This window comes from Anticarsia gemmatalis, chromosome 30 (genome assembly GCF_050436995.1).
Source record: "Anticarsia gemmatalis isolate Benzon Research Colony breed Stoneville strain chromosome 30, ilAntGemm2 primary, whole genome shotgun sequence".
NCBI classification, from domain to species: Eukaryota; Metazoa; Arthropoda; class Insecta; order Lepidoptera; family Erebidae; genus Anticarsia; species Anticarsia gemmatalis.
Genome location: NC_134774.1, coordinates 428,021 through 441,554, shown reverse-complemented (window position 1 = coordinate 441,554; position 13,534 = coordinate 428,021). Strand labels below are relative to the sequence as shown.

The following is a 13,534-nucleotide window of genomic DNA, read 5'->3' as shown; positions in this document are numbered from 1 at the left end:
TAATTTCTTAGTTTAAAATAATTAATTGAACATAAACTATGTTTTATCTTAGTGTGTTTTATTCCGTTTTATACCATTTGTGAAAGTGCGACTTTAAATGATTGTCATACACAATATTACTTAAAAAATAAAAAAAAGCTGTCCTATAATATAAAATACTGTTTTTTTCTCTAGCTCAATAATGATAAAATCGAATAGACATCCACAATTTAGAATCGACTAAAATTATATCGGCATCTATATAACATGGCAACTATTTCAAACAATCACTATGTTGTCTGTGGTCAGTCAATGCGCGAGTGGTTTTTGCATGGTGGGTGATCTGTTTACTCTCCGAATTTTATGTTAAAAGTGTTAATAAAGTGTTCTTCTCTACAAAAAGTGCAAGCCTGTGTCGGATATAACCGAGTTCGCAGTATCTTGTTATTTTGTTTTGGTAAGATTTCTCGGTTTTGACTATTAACACGCTTGTTTTGTATTAACCTTCTGTTTTAAACATTGTAACCGCTTTTCGAAATCATCCAATTTTTGCACCAATTCTCACTTCTATTTTTCCTCTAAAAGCTTGGCACGTGGATAAATACGATTATATTGATTTGATTGTTAAGTTTAGTATGTATCAGGTTTGAGATTAACCTTATTAATCCGTGAATTGCGTCCTTCAAACTTTCGCCAAAATTTCGGATGACCTCCCGTGTGAAAAGCCGACATTTCTGTCACTTTTCGATCAGATAAAAATTTGTTGTTGTTTACTTCTTCTAATCTAAAAATTTTGAACAGTTAAATTATTTCAATTAATCTTAATATTTGAGTAAAGAAAATAAAATTAAATAACACAATAAAGAGGTTAGGTTTGTATTTTTTTTTAATTTTCTACGAATATGGCGCGCCTTGACATAGTTTTATTTCTTCCACATTTATGTTCTCGTTGCTTATTTTTTTACGTCACGAAAACATGTACACGCCGCATTTGTTTGTAAATATTGTGCAATACTTTCGAAACGCAATATGCAGCAGTGTACCTTGAAAACAGTAAATCAACTCAATAAATCGTTATAAAACGCAAGTTTAGTATCGGTACCATTCTTATTGCAAGATTTTGTAAAAGATTCTCGTGTTTTCTTTATACAGGCTAAAGAAATCATGTCATATTGTGCCTAAATCAGTAAATTTTGAAATATTTGTGTAACAATATCACTGTACTATAATACACTGTAGTTGCATACTTTTTTAGTGAGTCATTTGAATAATTAAGTCGCCATTTCACTTCCGATGATGTTTTATATAATTTAACACATAAATAATCAGATATAGGTACAATAAAATAACTTTTGACTAAGTAGTGTATCAATTTAGAAATTCTACCATAATTGTTCATAAAAGATTAAAATATGATAGTTTCTAATACATACATACATACAACATTTCACGCCTTTTTCCCATAGGGGTAGGCAGAGACCAGAAAACTCTACTTGGTACCACCTTACAAACTTCCTTTGCTTCATTCACAACCATACATCTTGTCATACAGGACCGCCAGTTACGAAGTACTACGAGATATTTATCCTCATCCATATAAAATTATATATCTTTACTAATATTATAAAGCTGAAGAGTTTGTTTGTTTGTTTCAACACGCTAGTCTCGGGGACTACTGGTTCAATTTGAAAAATTCTTTCAGTGTTAGCTTGCTCATTTACCGAGGAAGGCTATATATCATCACTCTACATCCAATATGAGCAGAGTACCAGTAAAAAATGATACGAAATGGGGAAAACTTTGACCCATTCTCTCTTATGTGACGCAAGTGATGTTGCGCGGGTCAGCTAGTTATATTTATAGTGCCAACTTAATAATTGTTGATAATTATCTTGGTACAAGCCAATACTGTCATAGATACTTACCTGTTGTTTTATAAACTTATGTATTTTTTTTATACTAAACACTTAGAGCTATATACTATGAACCACTTCAATCTATGAATGTATATTACTAGCTGACCGGCGCAACTTCGCTTGCGTCACCTAAGAGAACGGGTCAAAATTTTCCCTGTTTTTGTAACGTTTTTCGTTGCTGCTTCGCTCCTCATGACCGTAGCGTGATGTTATATAGCCTATAGCCTTCCTCGATAAATGGGCTATCTAACACTGAAAGAATTTTTAAAATCGGACCAGTAGCTCCTGAGATTAGCGCATTCAAACAAACAAACAAACAATCGAACAAACAAACTCTTCAGCTTTATAATATTAGTATAGATTTAGCAGAACTAGTGGCCACTCTGGCTTGGCCTGGTTTAAACTCTTATTTTACAAAGAAACATATAAAAGCAAAATGGACTGGATCCATAACATTTTAAAAATTCTTCTAAAACATTTCTTATTCCTAATCAATGCGATTAGGGCTTAGCACACCCTTTGCTACACTCCAAATCAGCTTTTACACAAAAACCTTCCTCTTGAATCACTCCATCTATAAAAAGATGCATCATAATCCGATGTATAGTTTTGAAGATTGAAGCACACATACATACAGACATAGGGACAGATGCATTTAGCACTTTGTTTTATATTATGTAGTGTATCTATCACATGGTCATCTATCCACAGACCAACCTTTCCCAGCATTGCCTAACCTCAGAGACCTCTGTGCGCGGCTGTTGTTAACTAAGCTACAAGCTCCTCTTATGAATGTATTTATATATTTGTTTCAGAATAAATCATGAGACAACTAATCTGACGGTTTGTGCGCTGATAGTAAACCGGTGATTACTGAACAAGAGATCAAGTCTACACATCAAGATGTTCCAGAAACCAGCGTTTGGATCCACTACGGCCAACTTCGGTTAGTATTTCAAGATGTTCATAATTCTTTATTGTATGGTCAGGTACCACACTTGTTCAGAGTGGTGGACTCAAGGCCTAACCCTATCTTAATTCCGGGAGGAGACCCTTGCCCAGCAGTGGGTCATTAATGGGTTAATTTTTTTTGTTATTGCATGGTTAGTGGTCAACTATGCCTCGATCAGCTTACATGGCTGACTGAGGCACAGTTAGGCAGTGGTGAACAACTTTGACACTAGTTTGACCACTAACCATATGATGGAGTAAGAATATGCAACATTAGCAATCCTTTGGCACAATTTACCCAAGCACGCAAATAATATTAATGTGTTTTTAGTAGTTTATTTGTTTATTATTAAACTAGCGGCCGTTCACGACTTCGTCTACGCGGATTTTAGATCCCTAGTAATTTCCAAAATTTCTCTCTTAGTGCTCCTCTACACTTGCTAAGGAATGTTCATAGCAAATGTCTAGTATGTACGCTCAGTAGTTTCGACTGTGCGTTGTACATCAGTCAGTAAAGTGTTGTATATATATATAAATTAAACATTGTTTGCAACAAATACATAATTATAAAGATACAAACACGATAAAGTGATTGATAAGATTACTTTGTGATAAGTGAGTTATTCATTATTGTCATTCAGTCAACAATTAGCTTATATACAAATGTAATAAATAATTTATTATTTACTCTAAATAATATATTGAAATACGTATTTGTTGTCTTACAGCAGGATGGTTTTCTAATATATATTGGTACAAATTTTTAAATGTTATAAGTGTATATTATTATATGAAACGTGCCAATACGGATATTATGGAAACTAATACAGGTATGAATCAATTATAAAAAGTATTTTAAAAACAAAAGTAGTACTCTTAACCGGCGGTCTTGTATGACAACATTTTATTATATGGATGTGAATGAGGCAAGGGAAGTTTGTAAGGATCAAGTGGCGTTCTTTGGTACCTGTCTGCTGCTATGGGAAAAAGGCTTGATATTATGTATTGTGTTATTTGCAGGCTCGTTCAACTCGGGCACGACGGCGGCGTCTCCGTTCGGTAGTTTCAAGCCGAATACGGGCACGAGTGCCTTTGGAGCCCCGCCCGCTTTCGGCGCCGCGGCGACCCCACAACCGGCCGCAGGGGGAGGTAATCTATACTAATATTATAAAGCTGAAGAGTTTGTTTCTTTGTTTGTTTGTACGCAAATCTATGATGTAGTGGAATCCCTATTTATAAAATGTACATGGAAACTACTTTTCCTACTTCCTCGACTCAACCCACAGTATGAAGAGTGTCAAAATGTACCCTCAGGAGAATGATAACATACTTAACTCCATTGTGGTCCAAGTGTGGAGTGAGTCCTTTCTTAACTACGACCACTTAATGTATAATAGAATACAGGAATTAACGCGAACACGCATTTTACCTTAAAATGCCTTACATTTCGGCGCAGGTTGCACTCACATTAAACATGCAACACGAGAGTTTTAAAGTTATGATTACGACCAGTTAAAGTTATATAACTTGCAGGTCTTTTCGGAGCGACGAACACGTCGGGTCTTTTCGGCGGCACCACGGCGTCTACTTCCACCAGCGGCTTCGGCGCCAGTACATCAGGGTTCGGCTTCGGCGCCAGCACGTCTACCGGCGGTCTCTTCGGAGCCAACACTTCGACGGGACTGTTCGGCAACACGCAGAACCAGTCCGCCTTCGGAGCCAAACCTTCAGGTACTCACTCCTGGGTAATGTGTCTTTGTTCATGGTTACAGGTTCGAATTTCAAGCGTGTTCATGGGCCATTCATGTCCCAGGTCTTGGGTTTGATTCTCGGTTCATTTTTGAGCAATCATTTAGACACTAATCATTTGAAACTTCCATGATCAAAGTGGAATTCCTTAAACCACATTGTCCCAGATTCGTATCCCAAAAGTGTTCAGACAGACACGCCATCATAAAACTAATGCTAAAGTCCATGATGTACTCTTGGGTTCGATACCCATGTCGTGTCAGTGTTTCTTAATAGCACTACCAATACTATGTATGTATTTTTGAGTATAAAATCAAAATATAATCCTGTAATATCTTTCAGGTTTCGGGTTCGGCAGTACGAGTACGACGGGCACGACCGGTGGCAGTCTGTTCGGCGCCACGCAGACGACCGGCACCGGGCTGTTTGGACAGCAGACCAACACGCTCGGGGGCGGCGGGCTTTTCTCCAACAATACTAGTGAGTGGACCGTGTTTTAACAATCTTTTGTAATGTAGAACAGAATTTTCGTACAAACTTTCATCCCTGTTTTATTCCCTTGGAGGTAGAATTGATCAAAATCCTTTCTTAGCGGATATCTACGTCATAACATCTACCTGCATGCCAAATTTCAGCTCGATCGGTCCAGTGGTTTGTGCTGTGCGTTGATAGATCACTATGTCAGTCAGTCACCTTTGAGTTACATATATTGAGATATATAAAACACTTCTGTTACTAACTGATGGACAACGCACAGTCGAAACTACTGGACCGATCGAGCTGAAATTTGACATGCAGGTAGATGATATGACGTAGGCATCCGCTAAGAAAGGATTTTGATCAATTCTACCCCCAAGAGGATAAAACTGGGATTAAAGTTTGTATGAAAATTCTTTCCCAATGCAATTGTAGTGTCATTTCGACCACCTTAACCACTGCGCCACGGAGGCAGTCGGTCATATAAGACGTGCTATGTATGTATTTTATATTTATTTACTTACTTAAGAGCAGTGATAGCCGAGTGGTAAAAGTTGATACCTCCCACGCAAGTGGTCGCAGGTTCGAATCCGAGGCAACTCACCAATGACTTTTCCAAGTTATGTGTGTATTAGAAATAATTATCATATGCTCCAGTCGTGAAGGAAAACATCGTGAGGAATCTTTGCATGTCTAAAATTTGTTTAATACATTTATTAAGGACATGCAAAGTCCCCAACCCGCACTTGGCCAGCGTGGTGGACTCAAGGCCTAACCCCTCCCTCATTACGGGAGGAGACCCTTGCCCAGCAGTGGGATAGTAATGGGTTAAATTTTTTACTTACTTATTGTTTTGTTTCAGGTGCGTTCGGTCAGCCGCAGCAGGCAGCGACGGGCACAGCGCATGTCAAGTACAACCCTGTGGTGGGCACCGACGTCGTGGTCAAATCAGGCACCTCCCAAAATGTCAATATTAAACATCATTGCATCACTTGTATGAAGGTTTGTATGCAACACAAATCTATACTAATCTATACTTAATATTATAATCTATACTTATACTTAATATTATAAAGCTGAAGAGTTTGTTTGTTTGAACGCGCTAATTTCAGGAACTACTGGTCCGATTTGAAAAAATATTTCAGTGTTAGATAGCCCATTTATCGAGAAAGGCTATAGGCTATTTATCATCGCGCTACGATCAATAGGAGCAGAGTACTAGTAAAAAATGTTACAAAAACGGGGAAAATTATAACCCATTCTCTCTTATTCTCTCTTATGTGACGCAAGTGAAATTGCGCGAGTCAGCGCGAGATTTTTTCATATGAAGCCAACACAATTGATAAAGATTTATTATGTTTAACATTTGTACAGGAATATGAAAACAAGTCTTTAGAAGAGCTTCGCCTAGAGGACTACTTGAGCGGTCGCAAGGGCAATACGAGCGGCGTCTTCGGCGGCTTTCAACAACAAACTGAAAATAAACCGCTTTTCGGCGGCACCACGTGTAAGTACACATAGCTCACTTGCGACGATAATGTCACGTTTCGAAAACCTCAATTTTACAGTATACCATTTTTAAACTTTTGATCGTGACATCTTCTCGCGTAATGAGGGAGGGGTTAGGTCTTGAGTCCAATACGCTCAAGGCCTAAGCCCTTTCTCAATGCGGGAGGAGACCCCTGCCCACCAGTGGAACGTTAATGGAACGGCAAAGATGTATGGTAGCTGGTCCAAGAACGTCTAATAATATACTATAATAGTTACTATTGAAGCTCATTTCAAATCGCTGTGTGAAAAAAGTTATGGCGATATGAAAAGTTTATTGTGTATATGTTATGTTCCAGCATTCGCCCAGCCGGCGACGACAAGCGCGCCTTCCGTGTTTGGGGGCGGAGGCCTAACCACCTCGGGCTTCGGTCAGACAAGCTCGTTTAGCTTCGGCGGCAATGCACAGACTAATACAAACACTACGGGAGGACTGTTTGGAGCTAACAAACCGGCGTTCGGAGCCACACCTACGACTGGTAAGATGGTCACCCATCCACTGACCAACCTCGGCAAGCGTAGCTTAACCTCAAAGATAGATATATGCGGCTATTGTTATTTAACAACAAGTTTAGTTAAAAGCCAGTTAATCAGCTTATTGTTATGTCAGCCTAGATGGTCACCCATCTACAGAACAACCTCGGCAAGCGTAGCTTAACCTCAGTAATAGATTCGTGCGGCTGTTGTTTCTTAGCCACGAACTTAGTTAATTAACAGTTAGACAGCTGTTTGTTTTGTCAGCCTAGATGGCCACCTATCTACAGATGGGTGAATAACCTCGGCACGAGTAGCTTAACCTCAGTTAAAGATTCGTGAGGCGGTTGTTTCTTAGCCACGAGCGTAGTTAATAAACAGTTAGACAGCTTTTTGTTAAGTCAGCTTAGATGGCCACCCATCTGCAGAACAACCTCGGCAAGCGTAGCTTAAACCTCAGAGATAGATGCGTGTGGCGGTTGTTTCTTAGCCACTAGCTTAGTTAGGACCAGTTAGTCGGCTATCATTTTCGAAGATCTTTGACAGTCGTTAACAGTGGTCAGAAGCTTGAAAGTCTGACAACCAGTCTTACTGAGTATAGTGTTATAACCCAGGTAACTGTGTTGTGGAGGTCAGATAGACAGTCGCTTCATGTAAAACACTGGTATTCAGCTGCGTCCGGTGAGACTGGAAGCCTACTCCTATATAGTTTGGAAAAAGGCTTAGCTGATACTAAATATTTTATTTCCTAGGTACTGGTCTTTTCGGAGCCACAACAACACAAGCAGGGGCTACCACCTTTGGAACAACGACCCCTGCGTTCGGCTTCGGCGCGACCACGCAGAATCAGGTATACCTCAACATTCAGATATTTTTAACACGTTATTTATCCCACTGCTGGGCAAGGGTCTCCTCCCGAAATGAGGGCCTTAAGGCTTTGAGTCCACCACGCTGACCAAGTGCGGGTTGGGGACTTTGCATAATTTTAAGAACTGTTTTAAACAACTCTCAGGCATGCAACGTTGCATCACGATGTTTTTCCTTCACCGTTGGAACAAGTGATAATTATATCTAATACACACATTACTTGGAAAAGTCATTAGTGTTGTTCGAACCTGCAACTATTTGTGAGGGAGGTACTAACTTGTACCACTCGGCTATATTCCATCATTTAGATAAAATAATATAAAATCACGCCGGTTTTACCTATGGGTATAGGCAGAGGTTTATTTTCTTCGCTGCATTTTGCTATTGACAATTTTAGTCGTATGTAATAAAGGACGCCACGTTACCAAACTCCTGGCTGCTATTGAGAATATTGTTCTTTCATAAATTAGTCCTAACATAAAGATATGACACCTGTATACTTAAAGGTGTAGGCTGGTTAATACACCACCAGCAGTTAGCAAAGATACATACCTACATAATATCACGCCTTCTTCCCATAAGGGGTAGAGAAAGACCAAAGAACACCACTTACTACGATTCTTACAAACTTCCTTTGCTTCATTTACATCCATATTTGAAAGATATATATGTCGGCGTTGCAGATTACAAAATATGATAGAGGGGTGTGGATTCTCTGGGTTATCTTCCTCCATCATCATAGGTACTCATTGTGATAAACCTATTCATCGACTGTGGGCGTCGTGGGGTAGTGTCAGATAGAAATAAGTCACACTCGTAAAATTGAACACTTTATAATTACAAGTAGGTACATTAAAAGACAGCTGTAACGTAATTATTCGTAATACAGAATGCGCGATGGTTCAGTGTCGTCCACGCGCCATTCCCGCCAAAACAGAAGAGCATCACATCTGTCAAATTCAAACAACGCGCGCCACTAACTCCATCGAACGCCACTAGATGGCGTTGGCTTCCTGCATACGACCTCATTGCGACCAAAGAGTCTTTATACTCTTTACATATTCCGGCATATAATATTATTAATTTTCCAGCAACCTGGAGGTCTATTCGGCGCTAAGCCGGCGACCACCGGTTTCGGTGCTACTCCAGCGAGCAGTGGCTTTGGCGCTTTCGGTACAAGCGGGGGACTCTTCGGCGCTAAGACCACAGCACCTACCTTCGGAACAGCTACACCAGGTAATCTATACTAATATCAACTAGCTGACCCCGCAACTTCGCTTTCGTCACACAAGAGAGAATGGGTCATATTTTTCCCCGTTTTTGTAACATTTTTTACTGGTACTCTGCCTTGTTGGAAAAATTATCTCAGTGTTAGATAGCCCATTTATCGAGGAAGGCTATAGGCTATAAAATCACCACGCTACGAAAAAGAATACAAAAGCGAGGAAAAATATGAGCCATTCTCTATTATGTGACGCAAGCGAAGTTGCTCGGGTCAGCTAGTTTTATAATACTAGCTGACCCGCACAATTTCGCTTGCGTCACACTTTTGCTGGTACTCTGCTCCTGTTGGTCGTAGCGTGATGTTATATAAATGTTGATATTAGAAAACTTATGATTTAAATGAATTATAGTCGAATTTCGACTATTAGTCGGGGAAAAGCTCGATATTTGGGTACCTAACGAGCTCACTGAAAGAAACCTAATGAACCGTGTACTCATTTGTGATTATTAAAGCCAAAGATTTTATTACAAGTTCATACATACTATAATGCGAAAAGACTTTTTCCCTGACCTAATATGTGTGCAAGTTTAGAATATGTACATAATGTATATTTCTTTCACAGCGTTCGGCACATTGGGCGCTGGTGGCTTTGGTACGAACACATCTACGTCTGGCGGTCTCTTCGGAGCCAACAATACCTTCGGCAAGCCCGCCACCACACAGCCTACCTTCGGGTTTAACACTCAACCACAGCTAGGTAAGCATCATCATTAGTCTGTAGTGGACATCTACTGGGACCAGCGCACAACCAACCACCAACGCGCAGTGTGACTGACGTCACAAGTCCTGAATCGCGCTATCGAAGTTTGCACTGCAACTGACTATATATACAAGTTCCCGACTACAACAGTCTGACAGCCTAGGCCCACCAGGCATGATCACCTCGCCTGGCCGGAGGATCCTCCCTTTGTGTTGGAGGAACATGATCACCTCGTTCCTCCACAAGTCTAGCCTTTCTCCTGTGTTGGAGTCCGCTTCCAGTCTCACCGGATGATGAATACCAGTATTTTACATGGAGCGACTGTCTCTCGAGGCGCCCGTAGCCAGTTGCGCTCACCGGTCGGTAAACGATCTGTGGGTGTAACTTGTGGTCATTCCATAGATGGGTGACCGTATAGTAGTATTTGAACTGGAACTTTGGCACGTAAAATTCGATCCCGGTTGTTGTCAATTAAGATAACAGTTGTTAAGCCACGTCAAAGGCCTTCGGCTTGAATAACTTTGAAACTACGTTGACCGACTATTTACGTGCCCTCCGAAACACGGAGACGCTCAGTTCAAATACCACTATTTGGTCACCCATCTATAGATTGACCGCGCCCAAGGGTTGCATAACCCACTGTTCGTTTACCGACTAGTGAGCGCAACTGGCTATGAGCGTCTCAGTCGCGAAAGTTAAAATAAAATAAATAAATTTAACCCATTAATGTCCCACTGCTGGGCAAGGGTCTCCTCCCGTAATGAGGGAGAGGTTAGGCCTTGAGTCCACCACGCTGGCCAAGTGCGGGTTGGGGACTTTGCATGCCCTATATAAATGGAAAGTTAAGTTAAAATTGTTATTCATTTATTTTTGTTGTTTCAGGTGCAGGACTTACGGGCTTGGCTGCTAATTCGTTTCAAGCGAAGCCAGCAGCGCCCGCCTTCGGTGCGCTGGGAACCACTAATATGTTCGGACAACAGCCGGCCGTGCCAGCAAATAATTTTAAAACTGGTAAATATTACATATCTATACTAATATTATAGAGCTGAAGAGTTTGTTTGTTTGTTTGTTTGTTTGTTTGTTTGAACGCGCTAATCTCAGAAACTACTGGTCCGATTTGAAAAATTCTTTCAGTGTTAGATAGCCCATTTATCGAGGAAGGCTATAGGCTATATATCATCAGGCTACGACCAATAGGAGCAGAGTACCAGTAAAAAATGTTACAAAAACGGGGAACATTTTTGACCCATTCTCTCTTATGTGACGCAAGCGAAGTTGCGCAGGTCAGCTAGTTATCTATATATATATATATAAATGAATTGCTGTTCGTTAGTCTCGCTAAAACTCTTGGACGGCTGGACCGATTTGGTTAATTTTGGTCTTGAACTATTTGTGGAAGTCCAGAAAAGGTGTAAAAGGTGAATAAAAATGAAAATGCTCGAAATTAAATCAAAACAAGAAAGCGTGAGTGGAGCTGCGTGGGTCAGCTAGTTACATATAAAAACATATTTAGACTAGTAGGAACCACGCTTTGCTCGCGGATCACTAAGAAAAACTATATTTTTCACTTCCAACGGGGATAATTTTCTTATAATTAAGTCATTTAAAATTTAGCCGAGTGGTATAAGTTGACACCTCCGACGCAAGTGGCAACACACCAATGACTTTTCGAAGTTATGTGTGTATTAGAAATAATTGTCACATGCTCCAACGGTGAAGGAAAACATCGTGAGGAAACCTTGCATGTCTAAAATTTGTTTAATTTAATACATTTATATAGGGTATGCAAAGTCCTCAACCCGCACTTAGCCAGCGTGGTGGACTCAAGGCCTAACCCCTCCCTCATTACGGAAGGAGAGCCTTGCCCAGCAGTGGGACAGTAATGGGTTAAATTTATTTATTTATAAGTCATTTACGGTTTTTTTTCGCATTTAAGTCACTGTCGCTCCGGGTGAGCGAATTGTCGACAAAAATATAGCGTCGTGAGCACTTTCTGATTTGTCAATTATAGCCGACCGTGGCGGTCAAAGGGTTTATGCAGATGTTCCGCGTTTGCCGATGCGATTACTCGCAACACCTATTTGTGCTATGTATGTATGTTTGTATGTTTGTTGCAGGTCTGGACAGCGGTCTCGGCGGGGGTCTGTTCAGCAACACGAGTCTCGGGGGCTCCGCCCTCGGCATGAATGCACTCAACGTTAATAACAATCAACTTTTAAAGTAAGTACACTTAAGTCCGCACTTAGTCAGCGTGGTGGACTCAAGGCCTAACCCCTCCCTCATTACGGGAGGAGACCCTTGTCCAGCAGTGGGACATTAATGGGTTAACAAATCTTTGTGTGATGAGCACGAGTAACTGTTGTGAGCCTGGTTGTCAATTTATCTATATATTAGGTCAGGGAAAAAGTCCTTTCATTATAGTATGTATAAACTTAAAATCTTTTCTCTACACAAAAAAGCTCGATATTTGGGTACCTCACGAGCTCACTGAAAGAAACCTAATGAACCGTGTACTCATTTGTGGTTCTTGAAGCCAAAGAGATTTTATTACAAGTTCATACATACTATAATGCGAAAAGACATTTTACCCGATCTAATAAGTATGTATTTACAAGTATATAAGTATGTTTATTAGTTATTTGGTTACAGTAAAGCTCTGCTTAGTTTGGAATCAAATGACCGTGTGTGAGTAACAATAATATTTATTTAATGATTTAATTTAATATTTTTTGTCACAGTAACAGTTTGTCAGGGTCGTCTGCCGCGGGGAATGTTCATGAACAGATACTCACTCTCGCGGCCAGGCCGTATGGAGACTCACCACTTTTCAAAGACCTACTGCCTGACAACTGTAAGTATAAAACAGCTTCTCGCCGCGACTTCGTTCACGTTTGTTGGTGTTTGGATACAATTTTTACTAATATCAAAATCAAAATATATGTGTAATATCGCTACATACAGCGACATCTCATGGGACGTGCGCACAACCACCAACTCGCAGTGTGACTGACGTCACAAGTCCTGAATCGCGCTATCGAAGTTTGCACTGCAACTAACTATATATACAAGTTCCCGACTAGAAAGTCTGTGGCATCATAACTCCCGAACGGATGGAGTGATTTCAATTTAGTTTTGTTCGTATTAAAGGTTACTTATGTGCGAGTGTTCTTATACATGTTTGACGAAAATCGGTTGAGCCGTTAAAAAGTTGTAGGGGGTGACAGTGAGGGGAGGAGAGGAAATTTACTCGGATGGGGTCTCAAATAGCTTCGTATGATGAGAAAGTTGGTGGTGGGAATATTAGAACGGCTTAACCTAACTACGCAATCTATAAAAGGTATTAAAAAAAATCGGGAGTTTTTTAAATTATAGTTACTAGATAAATCCCGGCTTCGCTCGGGACAAACGGGACTTAATACATGCATACATACTCGTAATTTTATGGCTGTTATCGGCAAATGTCAAATTAAAGAAAAAAAAACAAAGAGCATATCATAAAAAGTGTCAAAAATAATATTTTCCCGAAACGTCAATTATTGAAAAACCCAAGATGGCGACTGTGATTCGTCTGTCAACACATTAGAATTT

The 13,534-nt window shown here is 40.1% G+C and overlaps 1 protein-coding gene across 1 annotated transcript in view; it reads left to right on the top strand.

Annotated features, from left to right (window-relative positions):
• The first annotated feature begins 289 nt into the window (after window positions 1-289).
• Window positions 290-13,534, top strand: part of Nup98-96 (nuclear pore complex protein Nup98-96) — a 46,634-nt gene continuing 33,389 nt past the window's right edge. The window contains exons 1-14 of the mRNA XM_076133949.1: window positions 290-436; window positions 2,711-2,841; window positions 3,867-3,995; window positions 4,380-4,577; window positions 4,938-5,075; window positions 5,935-6,074; window positions 6,447-6,579; window positions 6,920-7,099; window positions 7,847-7,944; window positions 9,053-9,197; window positions 9,809-9,943; window positions 10,829-10,957; window positions 12,064-12,166; window positions 12,685-12,797. Coding sequence (XP_075990064.1) covers window positions 2,799-2,841; window positions 3,867-3,995; window positions 4,380-4,577; window positions 4,938-5,075; window positions 5,935-6,074; window positions 6,447-6,579; window positions 6,920-7,099; window positions 7,847-7,944; window positions 9,053-9,197; window positions 9,809-9,943; window positions 10,829-10,957; window positions 12,064-12,166; window positions 12,685-12,797 — 1,684 coding nt within the window. The 5' untranslated portion in view covers window positions 290-436; window positions 2,711-2,798. The remainder of the gene's footprint in view (window positions 437-2,710; window positions 2,842-3,866; window positions 3,996-4,379; window positions 4,578-4,937; window positions 5,076-5,934; window positions 6,075-6,446; window positions 6,580-6,919; window positions 7,100-7,846; window positions 7,945-9,052; window positions 9,198-9,808; window positions 9,944-10,828; window positions 10,958-12,063; window positions 12,167-12,684; window positions 12,798-13,534) is intronic.